The sequence below is a fragment of the Muntiacus reevesi genome, chromosome 22, assembly GCF_963930625.1.
Source record: "Muntiacus reevesi chromosome 22, mMunRee1.1, whole genome shotgun sequence".
NCBI classification, from domain to species: domain Eukaryota; kingdom Metazoa; phylum Chordata; class Mammalia; order Artiodactyla; family Cervidae; genus Muntiacus; species Muntiacus reevesi.
The window spans coordinates 6519389-6544009 of NC_089270.1; the positions used below are offsets into that span (position 1 = coordinate 6519389).

The window sequence follows — 24621 nt, forward strand, 5'->3', positions numbered from 1 at the left end:
TAACAGACTGTTTCCTCATTTTTATTCTTTTCTTCAATAACTCTGCATTTTAAAACATCATTAAATACAATTATTGGTATCCTTAAGCTAGTAAAGATTCCTTTGCTTTGCTAGATGAGCATAGCAATGACATTCCTTAAATTGCTTCAAAGTCTTTGAAATTGGTCCTTTTCTCTTACATTTGGCACCAGGTAGGTGAGATGCATGTTGAACGTGTTGAAACTAAATTGTTTTTATAGCTTAAGCTGTAATTAAACCCATAAAGCTTATGTGCTTCACTCTGAAGTACAGCTTCTACCTTACACACCAAGCCAAGACCTGTTGTGTCTGGTTTAGTTGTAATTATAACATAGGATTTAAAAACACCATACTTGTTACATTGAATTTTCCCATTCCTTCAAAGTAAATTATAGTTGTGCTGTGTTTGAAATATTTGCCATTTGAAAAGGGTTAGTTTAAAGTAATTTGATGATAGCATTTCTTTACTTAAGTTGCTCTGTGAAAGACAAGTGTTTAAGATATTCAAATTCTTTTCACTACTTTAATGATGAAACTTTAATTTTTTGTTGAAACTTTTTTATTTTATATTCTTTATTGTATATCTCATTTTCAGTTTTCCTTTGCTATTATTGCTACTGAAATAATACGTTATAGGTGATTGGATATCCAGTGACTGTTTTCTGTAATAGTTGGTGACAAAAGATCCTTGGTAAAATGTATACCAGCATTAGAAATATTTACATTATATTGTCTCAACTGGCTCTTAAATAGGATAACTAGATTCGGGCACCTAAAGGTTAAAGAGGTCAGGTTTCACGAGCTCTTACAAGAAATGTGAAAATCAAAGAGGAATCACAAGGGAGATACTTGTCATGCATGAATGGAAAACATGGTGAGGTTGGTATGTCATTATAAATGCCTTGGAGATGTCATAATCTGGCTGACTCTATACTTGCTGGCTTAAAGCTGTGTAACCTGTTGGATTCCTTTTTCAAATGATGCTTCTTATACTATAAAGTGAGCATTGTTTTTTTTTTTTTAGTGACGCCTTTGTAAAAGGAAGTCAGTTCTGTGTTCATTACTGTAGCTCCCACTGATGCAGTATGATTTGGGCCATGATAGTTTAACCCTGCAGATCCTTAGCAAGTTTAACATCTCCATGTTACCTCTAATCCATGTTATTTCCTTTTCACATCTTGCAAGCAGGAAGGAGTGGACTTTAGGCACGGGATTTTACTTATAGAAATGTGATTGTAATTTCTTACTGCATTTGCTCTTGTAGCCTTTAATGTTAAACTTTTCCTTTTTTATTTCAGAAGCAGAGGTGTCAGAACAATCCACAGGTATAACTCATCTTCCTCCTGAGGTAATGGTGTCAATTTTCAGTTATCTTAATCCTCAAGAATTATGTCGCTGCAGTCAAGTGAGCACTAAATGGTCTCAGCTGGCAAAGACTGGATCACTCTGGAAGCATCTTTACCCTGTTCATTGGGCCAGAGGTAGGTAAAGAGATGCTTGATTTGTTTTAAAAATATTTTAGTCTTTTTTTTTTTTAAGGTGAATACATATAGGCATTAATAAGCAAGGCCAGAGAGGGAAACTGAAAGGTTGACTCAAAGCTAGGTTTTATAGTTAGATTGCAGGTCTGTCTTTGTGTACAGTTTGTAAAAGCTAGCAATGCTTAAGTATTCATGGGTGAATTGTGTGATGTGTGCAATTTCCTTTAAAATAATTAGGAAAAAATAATTGGGGATGGAATGAAAAATAATTGGCAAAACATTGATAATTGTTGAAGATGGGTGATAGGTACGTAGGTGTTCATTATCCTACTTGTTTAATGCTACTTATTCTTACTTTTTACTACATTTGGAATTTTCCGTAACAGAAAGTTAAAACTAAAATTAATAGGTTGTCAGAGCAATTTTAAATAGTTAGATGAGTATTTTAGAAATACAGAATAATCTGATAAAATTTAAAAATGAGGCAGTATTGTTTCCATTTTGAAAGTGGCTCAAGATAGCTGAATCCGTTTTTGTCTATAGCATATTTTTTTGTGATTAGTAATGCCTCATGCTATAACTTAACCGTTTTGAATTAGTTAATTTCATTGTGCTAAGGTAGTTTTATATGTAAAGAATGAAAATTTTGTTTTCATGAGTATATAATGCAGTCTTGGTATAAATGTAACTAATATGGCATTTATTCTTCTGTCAGTGAATTAAAATAATTTTTCTAGGTGAGTATTTACCTCAAATTTACATTGATTTTTAAAAAAAAATTTTCTGTAATTTGTCACTTTGACATGGAAATATATATTATTTTATATAAGCTATAAACCTAATTTTAAAAGTTTTATTTTTTATATTAATATGTAGCACTTTTAAAATAGGCTTTTGCTGGGTATTTAATTTTTTTCATTAAGCTATTTGGAATATTGGGTAGACTTATATAATCCAAATGATTAGAATTATTATTTTAATGTGGAATAACTTTTCCTATTGAGGATAATAATATATTAAGTGAAAAGTCAAATCAAGTTTGGATATATCAAATATTCTTTTTTAAATTATATCTTTGATTATGAAAAATTACTTATTAATACATAATTAGGTACTGTTTGATATAAAGATCAAATATAAACAATGATAGGCTAGATTTCTGTGATGTTAACTATATCTTGTATATGCTGTATGTTGCTTTTTTCTGTTTTTTAATATACTTAAAAAGTTCGATCCAATAAAAATGATGTTAATTTAATTTATTTACGGTATTTGTTTCCTGTTGTTCTTGATCACAATTGATTTTACCTCTTCCAAGGGGTGTTTTGAAATGTCCCTGTTTTGAAATGGAGGTGTTCTTGTTTGTCCCAGCTTGGAGTATTACACTGACATCCATTGAGTGGAGGCCGGAATTGCTGCTCCACACTGCCCAGTGCATGGGAGGGCCCTCTGCAAGGAAGAATTAGCCAGCCCAGAATATCATTTCAGTCCATTTCAGTCGCTCAGTTGTGTCTAACTCTTTGCGACCCTGTGGCTCATCCTCTGTTGTCCCATTCAGAATATCATTGGTGCTAAGGTTGAGATCCTTAACCTTAGAATCCAGTCCATCCTAAAGGAAATCAGTCCTGAAAATTCATTGGAAGAACTGATGCTGAAGCTGAAAACTACAGTACTTTGACCACCTTATGCAAAGAATGGACTTATTGGAAAAGACCCTGATGCTGGGAAAGATTGAGGGTGGGAGGAGAAGGGGACAACATTGGATGAGATGGTTGGGTGGCATCACCAACTTGACGGACCTGAGTTTGAGCAAGCCCTAGGAGTTGGTGATGGACAGGGAAGCCTGGCATGCTGCAGTCCATGGGGTTGCAAAGAGTTGGACACGACTGAGCGACTGAACTGAACTGAAGATTGAGGAGCACTAAGTTCTTGATAGGTGTCCTCATGTTAGGAGTTCAGAAATTTAATTGTGCCTAGTCTCTTCACAGTCAAATAGTTTCAGTGCATTCTTCGGGATCTTTAAATGTATGGTGTACCTTACTCTTTTCCTTTGACTTCTGCTCCCACCTACTTCTGAGTTGCTGACTAATTCACTACTGAATAGAAAGTCTTGCTTCCTTTTGTTTATTAGCTGTTGTAATGGAGGTAATGCTGGAGCCAGTGTTGAAGCCACAGCGAGGGAAAAAGGTTTGGTTGTTTTCAGTGATTTCTGAAATTGCATGTTAAGACTATTGATAAAATTATTTGTCATAGTTCTTTTGGTGTGTCTGAAATTGAATTTTGTGCTTATTTAGGTGTACTTTTTAAAATCGCAATTGAGTATTTGTAACAATAGCTAGCTCATTGCCTACAGCTCATGTATTTTTTTGTGCAGAGATTTTTGTTATGAATAAGTTACTTTAGGAGAAGAAGAAAAAAAAAAGTTGTTTTTTTTTTTTTTTAACAACAGCCAGTCTAATCTTGGGCTTCCCTGCTGTCTTAGACAGTAAAGAATCTGCCTGCAATGCCGGAGACCTGGGTTTGATCCATGGGTTGGGAAGATCCCCTGGAGGAGGGCATGGTAACCCACTCCAGTGTTCTTGCCCGAAGAGTCCCCATGGACCGAGGAGCCTGGTGGGCTACAGTCCGTGGGGATGCAGAGTCGGGCACAATCGAGAGATTAAGCGCACAGCCTGATCTTCCTTTGTTCCTTTTGCTTGTTTGTCGAGCAGGTGACTGGTACAGTGGCCCTGCAGCTGAGCTCGATACTGAGCCTGATGAGGAGTGGGTGAAGAACAGACAGGACGAGAGTCGTGCTTTTCAGGAGTGGGATGAAGATGCCGACATAGATGAATCTGGTAAGCTATGTTTAGAATTAAAACTGTCACATAGTGCTTTAATAATTAATGTTACATTTAACAAGTATTTAGGTGCTAGGATTTATGTAGTTTGTGTTTTCTAAAGTAACTGGTGTTTTTAATCCTATTGCTTTTAAAACTTTGACAGAATAGTAAGTGTACTTAAAATTCTGTTTAATTTTTAATTGTGTATAGGCTTGATTCCCACATGCTTTTATATTTATGCAAACATCTAAAAAATCAGAAAATGTTGGCTTTTTTCCTTATTGAAATAATATACATTCATTATAGTGCTCTGCAGTTTACCATGTGTTTTTAGGGCCACTTCATTTGATCAGTTCAGTAGTATTTATGAGTTCTCTGTGGCCCAGAGGAAGCACCATGAAGCTGTTGAACCTGTTTATTCATTTGTAAACAGTCATGCCACTTGCCTCATGCGGTGGCTATAGAATTAAGAGGTAGTACATATGGGAACTCATTGTAAATGGTAGAGGATTTTATAAACTAGTGTAGGCATTCATTAAGCACCGTGGGAGAATTCAGAGGTGACTAACACTTGACCTTGCACTCAGAGAACTCACAGACCGGAGAATTGAGAATATAAGATTCTTAATCATGGTGCATATTGGAGAGTGCTGTGGTAGTGGTGCAGAAAGATGCTCTTTGGGAATATGGAGGAGAAAGACACAAATTCTGTTTTGATATTATCCTAGATAATGATTATTAAAAGATGATGAAGTAGTAAAAAGAAAGAATTGATGAATAAGATATTCTTATACATCATAGAACTGAACCTGGAGGAATTTTTTATTTGTAAGCTGCCCACTTATAGTCAGCTGGTCTGGCAAAAGAACTAAACTTGTGGAAAGTAAAGACTATAAATACAGAGATGACTTTCAATATCAGGTTTATTTTTATGAAATAAACAATATGGCATAGTTTTAAATGTTTTGAAGGTGTCATATAAGGAAGAGGTCTATTCTAGTGGTATTTGGTGATTTGCTTACCTTGTGGCAACCACTTTTTTGGCATGAGGTTAATAGGTAACAAAATGGAAAAAAAGCATTGGCTTTGTTTAGCTTAAAATTTAGAGGCTGCTGACAGTAAACACAGGCAAAATATGTACTTTATTAGATAGTATCAAGCGCTGTGGAGAAAAAGAACGGAGATGTGTGCCAGGAAGAGAAGAAAGAAGTTATCATTTCCCATAGAGTGGGTAGTAAGGTCTCTTGTGAAATTTGAGCGAAGACCTCAGGGAGTTACAGTCTTTAGTCTTATGTCACCTTAGGGAAGTGAAAGTCGTTCAGTCGTGTCCGAGTCTTTGTGACCACATGGACTATACAGTCTGTGGAATTCTCCAGGCCAGAACACTGGAGTGGGCAGCCGTTCCCTTCTCCAGGGGATCTTCCCAACCCAGGGATCGCACCCAGGGCTCCCGCACTGCAGGAGGATTCTTTACCAGCTGAGCCCCAAGGGAAGCCTAAGAATACTGGAGTGGTATCCAATCCCTTCTCCAGGGGATCTTCCCGACTCAGGAGTTGAACCGGGATATCTTGCATTGCAGGCGGATTCTTCACCAACTGAATTGTTAGGAAGACTTGATTTACCCATTCTAAAAAAAAAAAATCAATTTATAATATCCATGTTTAGTTTTAAAGATCTTATCAAACTTAATGTGTTTATCTCAGCTCTTAAAGATAGACAAAGACAACCGTTGTTTTCTTTCACAGTGAAAAGGAAGGGTGAAGGTTATAATGGTGGAGCCTTTCTAAGGCAATATATCTGTTTAGCTGTGTAGTACATCTAAGACTAAACTTGGATCTGCAACCTATGTTAGTACTTTTTCAGCTTAGCTGTCTTTACTAGTCTTGCAGAGAAGTTATTACTCTTCATAGGATGTTTTGTTTTCTTTTTCTTAGGATTTCATAGTAAACAGTACATATTTAGAGACAACCCCAGAAACAAAAGAATCATTTGGAAGTAAAATTACAGTAGAATAAATAGGGTTCACTAAAAGTCATTTTTATCCCTATGTTTCACATTTATGTTTGGCTAAAGGAAGAATTTAGAATAATATCTGTAACATGGAAACATTAGTCACAAATTCAGAGTTACTCTTTCTACTTAAGTTCCTTTTGTCTGCTACACTCAGTTTTGTGTTAAAAGAGACTTCCTCAGCTTCTCCTGTTGAACTGTTTTATGTTTAGAGACATTCGAGTTAGATTGCAAGAAAGCAATAGGATAAGATTATTAATTAATTGTTTTTAGTATAGTGTGTTTTTTTCCCGTATATCAAATTGGGTTTTTTGTTTGTTGTTTGATTTTGGTACTTGTTGTTACAGTATTGCATCCTTTTTTAAACATCTAAGCCTTACAGAAGTTATTAAGTGAAAAGCAAAAGCTTTGCTCAGTTTTAAATTCTTAAAAATTCTAAGATATTTTTCCTTCCTTGATTCATTATGCCCAGCCTAATTTAACTTGTTTCAAATCTCTTCTAGGTCCATGTCCTTTTTATTTATGTAAGATAATGAATGATACTTTTTATTATTTTTACTGTGATTCATTTTCCTCTTCATATCCTGTATTCTTTTGAAGAACTTGCACTGTTCTTTAGGTAGTCAAAATATTTTTTCCAAAATTTTTTCTGTACCTGAAACTGGGGTTATTTATTTACTTATTTTTTCCATTTATTTTTATTAGTTGGAGGCTAATTACTTTACAGTATTGTAGTGGTTTTTGTCATACATTGACATGAATCAGTCATGGATTTACATGTATTCCCCATCCCGATCCTCCCTTCCATCTCCCTCTCCACCCAATTCCCCTGGGTCTTCCCAGTGCACCAGGCCCGAGCATTTGTCTCATGCATCCAGCCTGGGCTGGTGATCTGTTTCACCCTAGATAATGTACATGTTTCGATGCTGTTCTCTCTAAACATCCTACCCTCGCCTTCTCCCACAGAGTTCAAAAGTCTGTTCTGTACATCTGTGTCTCTTTTTCTGTTTTACATATAGGGTTATCGTTAACCATCTTTCTAAATTCCATATATATAGGTTAGTATCCTGTATTGGTCTTTATCTTTCTGGCTTACTTCACTCTGTATAATGGGCTCCAGTTTCATCCATCTCATTAGAACTGATTCAAATGAATTCTTTTTAATGGCTGAGTAATATTCCATGGTGTATATGTACCACAGCTTCCTTATCCATTCGTCTGCTGATGGGCATCTAGGTTGCTTCCATGTCCTGGCTATTATAAACAGTGCTGCGATGAACATTGGGGTACATGCGTCTCTTTCAGATCTGGTTTCCTTGGTGTGTATGCCCAGGAATGGGATTGCTGGGTCATATGGCAGTTCTAATTCCAGTTTTTTAAGAAATCTCCACACTGTTCTCCACAGCGGCTGTACTAGTTTGCATTCCCACCAACAGTGTAAGAGGGTTCCCTTTTCTCCACACCCTCTCCAGCATTTATTGCTTGTAGACTTTTGGATAGCAGCCAGCCTGACTGGCGTGTAATGGTACCTCATTGAGGTTTTGATTTGCATTTCTCTGATAATGAGTGATGTGGAGCATCTTTTCATGTGTTTGTTAGCCATCTGTATGTCTTCTTTGGAGAAGTGTCTGTTTAGTTCTTTGGCCCAGTTTTTGGTTATTTTTAACCTTCCCTCCGTTAATTAGCTTGAGAAGAAAATTACCTTCAACCTTGAATCATGTAAAAAATTTCTCCCTTCCCTCCCATTTAAACTTTTTTCCCCCCTTTGTCTCTTTTCAGTTGATATCAGAACTGTTAAATGTTTAAGTGGTGGCTAATGAGAACTTGTCCGTTAAATTTGCTTTGCATATATAAGGGAGTTTAAGGAGAGCAAAAATTATTTCATATTTAATAATATAGTGATTCCTTGAGTAGCCTGATTATAAGTGGTGTATCATCTTCTTAGACTTTTGAATTCATTTTCTAGAAGAGTCTGGAGAGGAATCGATTGCTATCAGCATTGCACAAATGGAGAAACGTTTACTCCACGGCTTAATTCATAATGTTCTACCCTATGTTGGCACTTCTGTAAAAACTTTAGTATTAGCCTACAGCTCTGCAGTTTCCAGCAAAATGGTAGGTATAAATTTGCACTAGCTTGGGTGTTAAGAAAAAGTAGCAATGATCTTCATTTGGTTTGCTTATTGCTAAGCTTGAGAAAAATAACTTTACCCACGAGTGTGCCTTCCCATAGGTAGGCATACACTGCCCATTTTCTTCTTTTTTCATTTCAGTTCTCATAGTAATCTTTGTACGAAGATATCATTGCTACACATTATAGAAAAGGAAACAGAGACCAAGAGAGGTTAAATAATTTACTTAGTTTCACAGATGTTAAGTGACGAAACTCAGGTTTTTTGTTTAAAAATTTTTTTTTGCTGCGGCATGTGGGATCTTAGTTCCCTGACCAGGGATTGAACCCAGGCCTCTTGGCTTGGAGGCATGAATTTTTAACCCCTGGACTATCAAGGGAAGTCGTACATGACTCTTTATAATATGTAAGGCATGGTAAGATGGGCAGATGAGATTAAATCACGGTTTTATAAAAGATGATCTTGTGATATCCTACCTCAGAGTCTTGTTGGGTATTCCTTAAAAACATAAATTAATAAAACAGATATTCTGGGGTTTCATCACAATATATATTTGTAATGCAGAATTGAAGTGATTTTTACATGCAGAAAAGTTTGAGAACTCCTGGATATATTGTTCACTAAAAGTTACATCTCTAACCCTATCTAAACGTCTGCAGATCTTCACAGTGATTTTTTTTCCCCCTTTTAGGTGAGGCAGATTTTAGAGCTTTGTCCTAATTTGGAGCATTTGGATCTCACCCAAACTGACATTTCAGATTCTGCATTTGACAGGTTGGTTATTTTTGAGTATTTAAATTTGATGATTTCTAACTATGAATTGATAGAATTGTTCTGTAGTTTTTCATTTGCATGATTGCCACTGAATCATACTATCATTTTTTGCTGTCAAATTTTGGTCATGTTATGGCAATAACTTGATGGCACCCTGCAATTCTTCATTCTTGTCTTTAGGTCCCGAAACTAACTTTTGTATCATCCTGTCATCTTTGTAACCTCCTCCCATGTCTAGGCTTTTGAGCTGTACTGCAGTGGTGTAGACTGGGGCTGTTCTAAAGACGCCTCCGTTTTCAGTGTGGCTCGAAGTGCCTTTTGGCAGAGCTCTCTCTTACTCTTCGTACTTACTCTGAAGTTCTGACACTTATTTTCAAGCTGTATTCAGACTTTATTCCCTTGGATGCTGCTACTTTCCTCCTCCTCCTGCCTCACCCTGCACTTTCCCACCCTAGTATTTATGTCAGTACCTGTCTTCCTGTTGCAGAGAGGGGAGTGTACGCTTCCCTGGCTAAGGCGAATTCTGTACTAGTTCCTGGAGCTTGTTCTTCTGAAACAGTTCCCAGTTACTCCTGTTATCTTTGTATATTCCCGGCATCTAAAAAAATTCTTGACAATAGATATTCAGTAAATGTTTGATTGATTATATAAGATTTAAACTCTTTCCTGTAGTTTCCCTTTATTTACATATAAATAAATGCTTTTGAATAATTTAACGATATTCACGAATAGTCTTGTTACCTCTTAATTAACAGTTGGTCTTGGCTTGGTTGCTGCCAGAGTCTTCGGCATCTTGATCTATCTGGATGTGAAAAAATCACAGATGTGGCTCTAGAGAAGATTTCTAGAGCTCTTGGAATTTTGACAGCTCATGAGAGTGGCCTTTTAAAAACTTCTGCAAGCAAAGGTACTTCGACTACATGGAAAAATAAAGACATTACCATGCAGCCCTCCAAGCAGTCTGCCTGTCTGCATGCTGTAGCTGACAAGGGTATTGGAGGAGAAGTAGATAACGAGCACCCCTGGACCAAGCCTGTTTCTTCTGACGATTTCACTTCACCTTATGTGTGGATGCTAGATGCTGAAGATTTGGCTGATATTGAAGATGCTGTAGAATGGAGACATAGAAATGTTGAAAGTCTTTGTGTAATGGAAACAGCATCCAACTTCAGTTGTTCCTCCTCTGCTTGTTACAGTAAGGACATTGTTGGACTAAGGACTAGTGTCTGCTGGCAACAGCAGTGTGCTTCTCCGGCCTTTGCGTTTTGTGGTCATTCATACTGTTGTACAGGAACAGTTTTAAGAACTATGTCAGCTCTCCCAGAGTCTTCCGCTCTGTGTAGAAAAGCACCAAGGACTAGACTGCTTCGGGAAAAAGACTTAATTTACTCTGGGAGTGAAAAATCCGACCAAGAGACTGGGCGTGTGCTTCTGTTTCTCAGTCTGTCTGGGTGTTACCAGATCACAGACCATGGGCTCAGGTGAGTAATCAGTTGCAGAGTGTTAGGAAACGGACGTGTTCTCCTCAGTGGAGTGTAAAATTTTGAATTTAAGTCATTCCTTTTAGCTTGTTTGTTTAACTGAAAGAGTTAACCGCTTCTGCTGTATCGCACTGTTGAAATGGTATAACTTCAGCATGACATTTCAGTCAGTTCAGTTCGTTTGTGATGAGGAAGAACTTAAAAGTTTAACAAATACTTAGCAAATACCTCCAACACATTTGCTCAGGTGCTTTGGTGGATGTGAAGCTGAATAAGATAGTTTTTACCCTCTAAGACTTGTAACAGAGAGGGAATACACATCTTCTGTGTATTATGTGTGTACATTCTCTAAGGGATGTTGGATTACAGATTCTCTGAGGCTGAGAGAGAGAGGCCTCTCATCCAGTTGCAGCAAATGATCAGAAAATGTAATGAAAAGAGGACCCTGACTTGAGCTTTGAAGAAAGATGAGGGATATTGATGGATGACAGAAGGAGAAGAGACCATCCCAAGCAGTAGCGGTCATTTGAGCCCACAGTAAAGTGCCTGCCAAGCAGGAGACGCAGGTTCGATCCTTGGGTCAGGAAGATCCCCTGGAGAAAGGCATGGCATCGCATTCCGGTATTCTTGCCTGGAGAATCCCATGGACAGAGGAGCCTGATGGGTTGCAGTCCATGGGGTCGCAAAGAGTCAGACACGTCTTACTGACTAAACAACAACAAAAACGCTGTGTATCTGTTGTTAGGTTATTTTGTTGTTACAGCTGTTCTCAGCATTAATAATAGTGTGCAGTATTTGTTTGATTATCTGTGACATGAGCCTTCAGAAATTGATTTCATGTTTTCTCTTTTACCCTGTCATAAACTTGAATTTTACTCAGGCTCTTTAATAATGGGTTTCAGGCATGTTAAACAGCAAAAATTCATCCAGCATAAAGCCTAATAATCCCTCTTGTCTTTTAAGTATGGTCTTTAGCAGATTAAGTTGGACTCTGGGGAATATTCAAAGGAGATTTGGTTTTCTGGTTTGGTTGTAGTGAAGGATATATATGGGGGAATAGTGGGCAATAAGGCTATGACAGAGTTTAAATTCAGGGAAGAATTCATTGGGGGAACGGGGGACACAGGAACTACCTTAGGAACTGCAGTTTGAGTGCAGCTCAGATTTTAAAAAGTGCAGCTGTTTTAATCAGATTATCTTGGTAATGATTATCTACTATGTGACTTGCCCTCTTCCAACTGATAGAGGTCCAGAGTAAATGAGACAAAGTCCTTGCTTTCATAGAGTTTACAATCTAATGGTAGAAGTAAGACAAGAAAAGTAGACTATCAGACAGAATAGTCAATCTTTTAAAATTTAGTAAACCTTTTAAAATCTTTTTTGTGGCCAAACATGGTCTAAGTATTCCTTGTGCACTTGAGAAGAATGAGTATTCTGCTGTTGACTGGAATGTTCTCTATATGTTTGTTAGAGCTATCAGTTTATTGTGTAGTTCAAGTTCTCTATTTCACTCTTGGTCTTCTTCCATTGTTCTATCCATTATTGAAAATGGAGTATTGAAATCTCCAACTGTTTCTGGAGGACTGTTTGTTTTTCCCCTTAGTTCTTTCACTTTTGTTTTGTATATTTTGGAGCTCTGTTAAATGTGTGTTTGTTCATAATTTTTTTAATCTTCTGAGTGGAGTGGTGAGCCTTTTGCTAATATATCATATCCTTTGCCTTTTAAAGGTTACCTTTTTAAAATTTAAAATCTCTTTCATTTCACAGTGGTATAGCCCCCCTGGCTCTCTCTGGTTACTTTGTTTTGGCCACGCTTTGTGGCAGGTTGGACCTAGTTCCCCAACCAGAGATTCGGCCAGTGCACCCTGCAGTGCAGCCGTGGCATCTTAACCACAGAACTGCCAGGGAAGTCCTCTCTTTCAGTTGCTTTCTGCATGGAAGTCTTTTCTCATGCTTTACTTTTTAACCTCTTTGTGTTTTTGCATCAAAAGTGAGGTCTGTAATACAGAGTGTATAGATGGATCCATGTTTTTAAAATTTTTTGATTAAAATTTTAAAAAATCTGTTTTCTGCTAATTGCTACGTTTTGGTAGGAGAATCTGATGGATTCGTATTTAAAGTAATTACTGATGAGGGGGACTTTATGCCATATAGCTGTTTCTTTTCCTTATGACTTTCATGCCTTTGTCCTTATTTTCTCAGTGATGTCCTCTTTTTATGTTCTGTTTGTTGTAGTATACCATTTGATTCCCTTTCCCCCCCATTTTCTTTATTTTTTAAAGTTTTTTTTTTTTTAAGTTAACAGATAAAATTAACACCTTGAAACTTAAAAACAATGTAGTTTGATAATCAGCTTAGTTTCAATCATGTACAAATACCCTACTCTTGACATCTCTGTCTCATCTCCCTTTATATTGTTATAGGTACAGGTTACATCTTTTTTTTTTAAACCTCAACATGAATCAGCCATAGGTACGCATATATCCCCTCCCTTTTGAACCTCCTTCCCATCTCCCTCCCCATGCCACCCCTGTAGGTTGATACAGAGCCCCCGTTTGAGTTTCCTGAGCCACACAGCAAATTCCCGTTGGCTGTTTATTTTACATACGGCAATGTAAGTTTCCATGTTACTCTTTCCATACATCTCACCCTCTCCTCCCTTCTCCCCATGTCTATAAGTCTGTTCTCTATGTCTGTTTCTCCATTGTTGCCCCATTTATACACAGTGCAAAATGAAAGTCGCTCAGTCATGTCCAACTCTTTGTGACCCCATGGACTATATACAGTCCATGGAATTCTCGAGGCCAGAATACTGGAGTGGGCACCCCTTCCCTTCTCCAGGGGATCTTCCCAACCCAGGGATCCAAACCTAGGTTTCTTATATTGTAGGCAGATTCTTTTACCAGCTGAACTACAAAGGGAAGCCCAGGAATACTGGAGTGGGTAGCCTATCCCTTCTCCAGTGGATCTTCCTGACCCAGGAATTGAACCAGGGTCTCCTGCACTGCAGGAGGATTCTTTACCAACTATCAGGGAAGCTCTTTATACTTTGTATACCCTTTAACATAGATTTATAATGAACGTTTTATGCTTTTATATGTGCATTTTTAACTAATCACTTTCTGCTTTCAAACGGTATTATACGACTTCACAAAGAATGTAAGAATCTTCAAAGAGTAAGCTCTTGTTCCCCTCCCCATTCTTTGTGCTGTTTTTGTTATATACTTTATTTCTATATAAGTTTTAAACTCTATAATAACATTGTTAATATTTTTTTCTTTGAACAATTGTATTTTAGAAAAAAAATGAACAAATCTTGTTTCACCTTTTTTGGCATTCTTCTTTTGTAAAGTTTCATGTTTCCCTTTGGTATTATTTTTCTTTTCCCTGCCAAGTCCTCTGTAGTTTTTCACACTGTAAGTCTGACAGTAAAAACTCTATCAACTCTTGTCTGGAGAACTCTTTATTTCACTTTGATTTTATAAAGATTTTCACTGTGTATAGAAATCGAGGTTGGTAGTTTTGTTTTAGTGCTTTTAAGATGTTCCATTGTCTTTCAGTTTGAGTAATTTATGAGAATTGTATTCAGTTTTTATCTTCATTCTTCTGTATGTAATGCATGTTTTTTCCTTAAGCTGCCTTAAAAACTTCATTTCTATTTTGAAAGCAGTTAGCACATGGTATGCCTTGGTGTAGATATGGATAGCTTCATCATTATCTTGCTTGGGATATCTTATTGAGATTTTTGGATCTGTTGTTTCTAGCTTTCATGAAATTGAAAAACAAGATTCAGCCATGATTTTCGCTAGTACTTTTTCTCTCTTCATTATTCTGTAACCCTTGCTTCCTGCTGGGAATTCATACATGTCAGATTTCTTGATGCTGTCCATAGGTCAGTTGATTGTAATAGTTCCCTGACTGTCATAACAAAGTACCACAAACTGGGTGGTTAAAATGGCAGGAATTTATTCCCTCACAGTTCTGGAGACTAGAGTTCTGTAATCAAGGTGTTGGCCAAACTTTGAAAACTTTTAAGGGAGCGTCTTTTCTTAAGTTTTCTACCTCTTCTGTAACTAGGTGTTGCTTGGGCTGTGGCACAATAGCCCCGGTCTCTGCCTCGGTGTTCTTCACACCGCCTTCCCATTTTTGCGTCTGTGTATTTATGCATCTTCACATGGCATTATCTGTGTGTGTGTGTGTGTGTGTGTGTGTGTGTGTGTGTGTGTGGACCTCAGTCTTGCTGGATTAAGGCCCACCCTAATGACCTAATCTTAACTTGATTAATTCTGCAAAGATCATATTTCCAACTGGAGTCACCCTTATGATACTGCAGGTTAAGGCTTCAACATATTTTTTTGAAGACAGAGGGGAAGGGGCACAGTTCAACTCATAATACTTTATTTTTTCCTTATTTTTTTTCCTTACTGTTTTGTTTTTCTCTTGGTGCTTCGTTTTGGTTCATCTGGTTCTTCAAGTCCACGAATTGGTTTTACAGTGTTTAGTCATTGCTGATGTCGTTCGGTGTACTTTTTGTTTCAGATACTGTATTTTTTGTGTCTTGAAGTTTGATTTGGTGTACTTGTGTTCGCCCCCATATACCTACACATGTACACCTAAATACACAATGTATGTAAATATATTAAAACATACCAAAATAGTAAAAATACATAAGATATTTTTCTGTTTCATTATGTTTGTATTTTTTTTTTAATCCTTGAGCATATTTAACATAAAATCTATTTTAAAGTCATTATGTATTTCATCATCTTTATCATTTATTGGTCTGTTTATTGTTTGATTTGTTTTTTATTCTTTGTATGTTTAATAGTTTTTGATTAGATACCAGATAATGTGAATTGTACAAAATCAATGAATTCTGGATTTTGTTCTGTTCTTTTAAAGATGACTGCTCTGAATCACTCCCTGATCTGTATTATCTCCTTAACTTGGTATATTTCTAAAACTTTTTTTTCTTATCACATGTATTATTAATACTTTGTTTAAATGTCTTTGTCTTTGGTTTAGGGCAGAGATTGTATTTGCATTTTACTGTGTAGGCCTGTGCCTGGCATACTTGGACACTGGTGATAAAAAGTAGGCCAGAGTTGTCCTTCTAGAATGCGTTTCTCATTACTTGTGTGTACTCCTGTATCTAAGACTTTCAGTGAGTCTCTGCCCTTTGATTAAAGCTCACATTCTCGGCCCTTGACTGCCCCTGTAGTTTATCTCTTGTTACCTTTTCTAAGTATCTTTTACTTCCTCCCATCTTCACTTTTCACAAATAAAAAGACATCAAATAGGTAAATATAAACATGACACACGCACGAGAACCTTCCTTTCTTTAACTATACTTATCTACTTCGTTTTCCTCCAACATATAGGCATATCTTGTTTTATTGTACTTTGCTTCATCATGCTTTGCAGATAATTACATTTCACACAAATTGGAGGTGTGTGGCAACCCTGCATTGAGCAGGTCTATCAGTGCCATTTTTCTAACAGTATTTGCTCACGTCACATCTCTGTGTTACACTTTAATTCTTCAAACTTTCATTATTATTATATTTGTTATGATGGTCTGTGACCAGTGATCTCTCATGGTACTATTGTTTTGGGGTGCCACAAACCATATAAGATGCAGACTTAATTGATTAATGTTCTGACTGGTTCACCAACTGACTGTTTCCCTGTCTCTCTCCATTCTGAGACACAAAAGTATTGAAATTAGGCCAGTAAATAGCCCTATAAGTGACCTCTAATTGTTCAAGCAAAGGGAAGAGTCACACATCTCTCACCTTAAATCAAAAGCTAGAAATGATTAAGCCTAGTTAAGAAGGCATGCCAGAAGTCAAGGCAGGCTGAAAACTAGGTCCTTTGCACCAGTTAGCCACGTTGTAAAAGCAAAGGAAAATTTCTTGAAGGAATTAAAAATGCTACTTCATTGAACCAGTGAATGATAAGAAAGCAAAACAACCTTGTTGTTGGTAAGGAGAAAGGTACAGAGGTCTGGATAGAAGTTACTATACTAGCCACCGTATTCTTTGAAGCCAAAGTCTAACTCAGAATAAAACCCTAACTGTCCAACTCTGTGACGGCTGAGAGAGGTGAGGAAGCTGCAGATGGAAAGTTGGAAGCCAGCAGAGGTTGGATCATGAGGTTTAAGGAAAGAAGCCATAATGTGTTAAAGTGCAAGGTGTTAGAAATTGCAGCAAATTACTCAGAAGATCTAGCTAAGGTAAATAGTGAAAGTAGCTACACTAACAACAGATGAAACCACCTCATGTTGAAGGAAGATGCCATCTAGAACTTGCACAGCTACAGAGGCGAAATCAGTGCCTGGCTTCAAAGGACAGCTGACTCTCTTGTTAGGAGTTAATGCAGCTGATGGTTTCAAGTTGAAGCTAGTGCGTATTTACCATTCTGAAAATCTTAGGGCCCTTAAGAAAGATGCTAAATCTACTCTGCTTGTGCTCTGTAAATTAAGTGACAAAGCCTGGAAGACAGTGCATCTGTTTACAATGTGAATTATTTAAGCCCACTGTTGAGATCTACTGCTCAGGGAAAAAAAAAGGTTTCTTTCAAAATATTGCTCAGAGACAGTGTACCTGGTCACCCAAGAGTGATGGAAGTTTACAGTGAGATTAATGTTGTTTTCATGCCTGCTAACACAGCATCCATTCTGTAGCCTGTGGATCAAGGCAAAACTTCTAGCCCTATTCAACTTTTTGAAGTTGTTGGTTGTGCGATGCGCAGTCGGTCATTGTCATGGAAGAAAATTGGGTCGTCTTTCTGTTGACCAGTACTGGCTGTAGGCACTGCAGTTTTGGTTGCATCTCATTGATTTGTTGAGCATCCATTCTGCAGCCCATGGATCAAGGCACAACTTCCTAGCCCTCAACTTTTTGAAGCGTTGGTTGTGTGATACGCAGTCGGTCACTGTCATGGAAGAGAATTGGGCCCTCTTTCTGTTGGCCAGTGCTGGCTGTAGGCACTGCAGTTTTCGTTGCATCTCATCGATTTGCTGAGCATACTTTAAAGATGTAATGGTTTTGCTGGGATTCCGAAAGCTGTAGTGGATCAGACAGGCAGCAGACCACCAAACAATGACCATGATCTTTTTTCTGTGCAAGTTTGCCTTTGGGAAGTGCTTTGGGGCTTCTTAATCCAACCACTGAGTTGGTTATCGTTGGTTGTTGTATAAAGTCCACTTTTCATTGCACATCACAATCTGATGAAGAAAAGGTTTGTTATTGTATAGATTAAGAGAAAAAGACACTTCAGAAGGACAGTTCTTTAGATTTGTGATCAGCTCATGCTGCCGCTGCTAAGTCGCTTCAGTCGTGTCCAACTCTGCGGACCCCATAGACGGCAGCCCACCAGGCTCCGCCATCCCTGGGATTCTCCAGGCAAGAACACTGGAGTGGGTTGCCATTACCTTCTCTAATGCATGAAAGTGAAAAATGAAAGTGAAGTCGCTCAGTCGCATGTGACTGTTCGAGACCCCATGGACTGCTGCCTACCAGGTTCTTCAGTCCATGGCATTTTCCAGGCAAGAGTACTGGAGTGGGTTGCCATTGCCTTCTCCAGGTCAGCTCATGAGGGACCCATTCATCAAGCTTTTTCACTTTTCCAATTTGCTGCAAATGCTGAGTGACCGCAGAACAGTTGACCTTCTTCAGCAGTGTCACGTGTAGTTGTAAGAGGATCAGCATTGGTGATTGCTCTCAGTTGGTTGTCAACTTCCCATGGCCGTCCTCTGTGCTCCTTATCATCAGGGCTCTCGTCTCCTTTGCAAAATTTATTGAACCACCACTATTGTACATTAATTAGCATTTCCTGGGCCAAATGTGTTGCTGATGTTGCGAGTTGTCTCCACTGCTTTATGATCTATTTTGAACTCAAATAAGAAAATCACTAGAATTTACTTTTTGTCTAACATCATTTCCCTAGTCAAAAACAAAATACGGTAAAGAACCCACCTGCCAATGCTGAAGGCTCAAGACTTGCGGGTTCAGCCCGTGGGTTGGGAACATCCACTGGAGAAAGAAATGGTAACCCGCTTCAGCATTCTTGCCTGCAGAATCCTCCAGACAGAGGAGCCTGACAGGCTGTGGTCCATATGGTTGCAAAGAGTCGGATACGACTGAAGTGACTTAACATGCACACAATAAGTCATTAGCAAAAAGACATAGCAAGAAATGTGCATTGAAATGATGTATAAGTTAACCACCTTTATTTAAGAAAGTATTCCAGTGTCAAGTGGCAGATTTCAACAATGCAAAATCTGCAGGTACTTTTGCAGCAGCCTATTGTTGTTCCTTCAGCCAGTCATGGCCGACTTTTTGCATCCCCATGGACTGCCAGCACGCCAGGCTCCCCTGTCCCTCACCATCTCCCAAAGTTTGCCCAAGTTCACGTCCATTGCATCGGTGATGCCATCTCATCATCCTCTGATGCCTCTTCTCCTTCTGCCCTCAGTCTTTCCCAGCATCAGGGACTTTTCCAGTGAATTGGCTGTTCACATCAGATGACCAGAATACTGGAGTTCATCTTCAGCATCAGTCCTTCCAACAAATATTCAGGGTTGATTTCCCTTAAGATTGACTGATTTGATCTCCTTGCTGTCTGAGGGACTTTCAGGAGTCTTCTCCAGCACCACAGTTGGAAGGCATCAGTTCTTTAGTGTTCTGCCTTCTTTACGGTCCAGCTCTCACAACTGTACGTGACCGCTGGGAAGACCATAGCTCTGATGATACAGACCGTTGTTGACAGAGTAGTGTCTCTGGTTTCCACCACATTGTCTAGATTTGTCATAGCTTTCCTTCTAAGAAGCAGTCGTCTTCTGATTTCATGACTGCAGTCACCATCTGCAGTGATTTTAGAGCCAAGAAGAGGAAATCTGTCATTACTTCCACCGTTTCCACTTCTATTTGCCATGAAATAATAGAGCCAGATGCCATGGTCTTTTTTTTTTTTTAATCTGGCTCTTTAACTCTTCTCCTTCACCCTCATCAAGAGGCTCTTTAGTTTCTCTTTGCTTTCTGCCATTAGAGTGGTGTCATCTGCATGTCTAAGGTTGTGGATATTTCTCCTTCCTCTCTTGACTCCAGCTTGTAACTCATCCAGCCAGGCTTTTCTCATGATGTGCTCAGCATATAGGTTAAACAAACAGGGTGACAGCAGACAGCCCTGTCATACTCCTTTCTCAGTCTTGAACCAATCAGTGGTTCCACACAGGATTCTACCAGTTGCTTCTTGACCTGCATACAGGTTTCTCAGGAGACAGGTAAGATGGTCTGGTACTCCCATCTCCTTAAGAGCTTTCCACAGTTTATGATGATCCACACAGTCAAAGGCTTTGGTGTAGTCAGTGAAACAGAGGTGGATGTTTTTCCGGAATTACATAGCTTTCTCTATGATCCAGCGAATGTTGGCAATTTGATCTCTGGTTCCTCTTCCTTCTCTAAACCCAACTTGGACATCTGGAAGTTCTTGGTTTGCATAATGCTGAAGCGTAGCATGCAAGTTTTTAAGCATAACCTTACTAATGTGGGAGATGGATGCAGTTGTCTGATGGTTAGCACATTCTTTAGTACTACCCTTCTTGGGAATTGGGATGAAGATTGACCTTTTCCAGTCCCATGGCCACTGGAATCTGCAGTTACTTTTGCACCAACCTAAATAGAATGTTTTTTATCAAGGTATGCATATAATTATTTAGACATTGCTGTTGTAAACTTAATAGACTCTAAGTATGATGTGAACATAACTTTTTTGTGTGCACTAGAAAAACAAATTTGTATGACTTGCTTTATTATGATAGCTACTTTGTTGCAGTGGTCTGGAACTTGACCTGCAATCCTCTTTGAGGTCTGCCTGTACTGTTTTTCTCTTGTCTTTATGCATTTACTGTCTCTGTAACATGCGTGTGTTGGCTGACCTCTGCTTGTTTCTATCTCCATTCCAGTTAAAATGTCACTTTGTATGCGACCCCCCTCCCTCAGGCCACCACCACCCTTAACTATATTCCTGGAAGAGCACTCATTATATAATTGTTTACTTTTGTCTCTTTGTTATCCCACTAGAATCGGTGAGGCGAGTGAATGCACATGTAGCTCACTCAAGTGTGTTTGTGATAGGAAGTTTTATATTTCATGCAGTCGGCCTCAATGTCCTGAAAGTTTTTAAGTTTTAGAGCATGAGGTAGTCTGTACATCAGGTACCTTCTGAGATCTTTTAGGTCACTTTTTAGAAGCTGTTTTATTTTTTATTATGAGCTGTTCAACTTTACAGGAAAAAAAGATTCAATAAACTGTAAATCTTAGAGTGTCTTCCTTTAAAGATGTCTGTCTGTAATTACTTGGCCCAGTGAAGACACACAGGTTCTGACCTGCTGCTGTCGTTAAACTCCGGTAGGGATCAGGGAATCTGATTTAAGAAAAAGAATCAGTCTTTTTCAGTTAAAATATCAGGAGAAGTGTGCATTTAAATCTCTTATGTATATTGGGCTCTTGATAAACCCTTTTTGATTGACCAGTTTTTTCTTTTAAACATGCAGTGGCAAAACATTAAAATGTATATACTGACGTTTGTCCATTAGTGTTTCTCACTGAGTTTATAAATATTTCCCTCGTTTATTCTGATTTCAGTAGTTTACATACTTTTACTTACTTTTACTTCCTAATTTCCATGTGCCTGTGTAATGATGCTAATTGTCTTTTTTTTTTTTTTTTTTTTTTTTACTGAATTTATTGTATTATAGGCTTTTTGCTATCTCTGTCCAGATGGACTGTTGCTAGTTTTCCCAGTTTTTGCTGTTGCATACTGAAAATTGATGTTCTCAATTTTGCTCTTGATATTTTTCAGCTCTGCCATTGTCATTTTAGTCAATTTCTCATTTTACTGTTGTCGTATAAATAGTGTTTTAAAAACTCCTTTTAAGGTATGCCATGAAACCTGATGTTTTCATTTTTAGTGAAATGGAATTCACATTAAATCTATTTTTTAAAGGGTACAAATCAGTGGTTTTAATATATTTACAAGGTTGGCAACCACTGCCACTATCAAATTAGAAACATCTTCATTAAACCAAAAAGAAGCCATATACTCATTAGGAGTCATTCCTCATTCCTCTTTGTCCCCAGCCCCTGGCAACCAGTAATCCACTTTGTCTGTCTTTTCTGCCTATTTTGGACATTTTGCATACATGAAATTACCTAATATATGGTCTTTTGTGTCTGACTTTTTCATTTAGCACTGTGTTTTCAAGGTTCATCCCTGCTGTAGCATTTATCAGTACTTTGTAGCTGCGTCCTATTTATATTAAATTTTGTTTATCCACTCATTCATTGGTGAACATTTGGATTGTTTCCACTTTGGGGGTATTATGAGTAATGCTGCTGTGAACATTTGTTTGCAAGTTTCTCTTGAGCATGTGTTTTCACTTCCCTTGGATATGCACCTAGGAGAGTAATTTTGGGTTATAGGCTGACTCTGACTCTTCGAGGAACCTCCAAACTGTTCAGTAATTTTCTTGATAATTTTTACTTAGACAGTTTGGTAGGAGAATGAAGATTGCAATCCTAATATTCAGTGTTTCCTTCCTGTAAGAATTGACTTACTGTCATGTTCTTATAAAGAAAATTTCAAAGACTTGTTTATTGAATGTCCTTGTAAGTGTCTCTGTTAAGTGAACAGTGTCCTACCTAAGGATGAAGTTAGTTGTCATGTTTTATAGAAATTCTTTAGTTTTCCTCATTTTCAAACTGAAAGATCTGTTCTTATTCCATTGGACCATACACATGCGTAAGTGTTCATAGAGTCTGTCTTTTAATTATTAATCTGTTCTCTTTGTTGGATTGCTTCTCTTGCAGGGTTTTGACTCTGGGAGGAGGGCTGCCTTATTTGGAGCACCTTAATCTCTCTGGTTGTCTTACTGTAACTGGTGCAGGCCTGCAGGACTTGGTTTCAGCATGTCCTTCTCTAAATGATGAATACTTTTACTACTGTGACAACATTAACGGTAATGCCTTTTTTAACAATGAGATAATTTTGGAGGAGTTGATTTAACACTTTTTAACAGTTCTGATAATACTTAGAATTTCTGTTGTGTTTTCTAGGTTTCAAATTACCACACATTTTTGTAATTTGAGATTTAGTCCTTTTCTAAATGTGAGCTTTTCTTATGGAGAGAGATTTCAGCTATCCATTTTACCAGATTTTAGAAATATGTAATAGTTTAATCAATCCAGAGGGGCAAGTTTTTGTAGAATTACTAAAGTTCTTATAAAATTTTGGGAATTTCTTCTAGTGAAAGAACACTCATTAATAGTAGAGAGGTACTGATGTTCTAGATAACACCCAATTCTTAGGGATGATAGTTTTCTTGTAGGGCAAGAAAGCTTCATAGTATAGTAGAAAAAGGAGGACTTGGGTGATGTGAGCTTCTCAGGGACCCTGAGTCTGGTTCCAGATAAACCTCTTGGAAGATGGAGGAGGATGGTGAGTGTGCTAATGGGAAGAGACTGAGGTGCTTTAAATGTGACTAAAATTCCTATAGTATTTTGGAGATTGAGTCCTGCACTTTCTTTAACAGCATCAGGTAAATATTTCTTGATGTTTTGTTTTGTTTTGTTTTTTTAAGCCTATTTCTACCCTGCAGAGGGACTGTTTAATGTGCTTTTTCAAAGTACATTCACTGCCCTGTTGGTCATCTGGTAATCGCTGGTGGACACTGCAATTCAGAAGTCCTGAAGCATAAGCAAATCAACCTCCTGTATTTCTAACTGGGAAAAGTTTACATGGTTCAGATTCTGCTGTGTCTTTTTACATCATATATTGTTATTTTTGAGAGTCCAATTTCATCTTAAGATCATGGGAAGATCAACTGAGTTTCTCTCAGGCAGAAAACTGGACAGAGGCCAGGAAGACTTAGAGGAATGGTATCTTCTTGAATGGCAGCCTAGTAGGCAGAGAAGTTAGCAAATCTACTGTTTCTCAGATGAGGTTTTTCTTAAAATATATAGGAAGAGACAGGAGATGGCAGCTCTTTTGTTTCTGGAATCACATTGGTGATGCAGGAGATGACCTCCTGTGTTCTGGAAATAGCAGCTCTAAGTTGGAGCATTTCTTTGCTCTTCATTGCCTGTGGTGAATAATAAGAATGGTGAAAGTGAATGTCATATTGGTTGCAACCTGCTAAGTGTATGAAAGAAAGTGTGAGTGCTGTGGTGGTGCGTTTGCTTCTTTGGGAGTTTGGGAAGAGTTTTACTTATTCATTTTTTTTGTATAGTTATGTCATTGTAGTTTCACCATTGTATTTACTAAGGCTTATACATTATGAGAAGTAATCAGTAAGCAGTTATTTTTCGTAGGAAAAATATCTTAATTGGTAGTGTAATACATTTGATTTGTCTACATTGATTTCACCATAGGTTATACTTATGGGAATAAATCTTCGAACCTAATTTGTTATACTTATTTTGGGGTATATAGATATTATTGGGTTGGTGGGGGGATTGGGTTTCACTTCATTTTTATGACCTGCCTGCTTCTTTTGCATGTATATTTTTTAAAACTTTTTAGTATGTTAGTAATTCTTTCATTTTGACCTATTTTGAATATATAAATATTAAAGTGTTCCAGAGGAGGTGCTATATTCTTTTTGTTGAATGTTTGTTGAATTTCTTTTGTTAAGTTTTTTTTTTTTATAAAATGAGTGATAATTTTCAGTAAGCCAATTTTAATGAACATATCTGTCTTTAAAGGGTTTGAAACAAAATAGACAGTGCTTGTATAATCGAATACCAAGTCTCCTTTTACAGCTTCTTAAAGCATGATTTGGGGGATATAGAAATCCTTTAAAATTTACAGGGTGACTTGTCATATGAATTTATAATATGTT

General features: G+C 37.7%; 1 protein-coding gene across 2 annotated transcripts in view; it reads left to right on the forward strand.

The window, feature by feature from the left end:
- Positions 1–24621, forward strand: part of FBXL5 (F-box and leucine rich repeat protein 5) — a 44010-nt gene that overhangs the window by 13735 nt on the left and 5654 nt on the right. Inside the window, exons 5-10 of one of the 2 annotated variants that reach the window (XM_065913947.1) lie at positions 1317–1499; positions 4211–4336; positions 8301–8446; positions 9155–9237; positions 9993–10718; positions 22592–22740. In XM_065913947.1, coding sequence (XP_065770019.1) covers positions 1317–1499; positions 4211–4336; positions 8301–8446; positions 9155–9237; positions 9993–10718; positions 22592–22740 — 1413 coding nt within the window. Of the gene's footprint in view, positions 1–1316; positions 1500–4210; positions 4337–8297; positions 8447–9154; positions 9238–9992; positions 10719–22591; positions 22741–24621 lie in introns of both variants that reach the window. The other variant, XM_065913946.1, reaches the window with a different exon arrangement.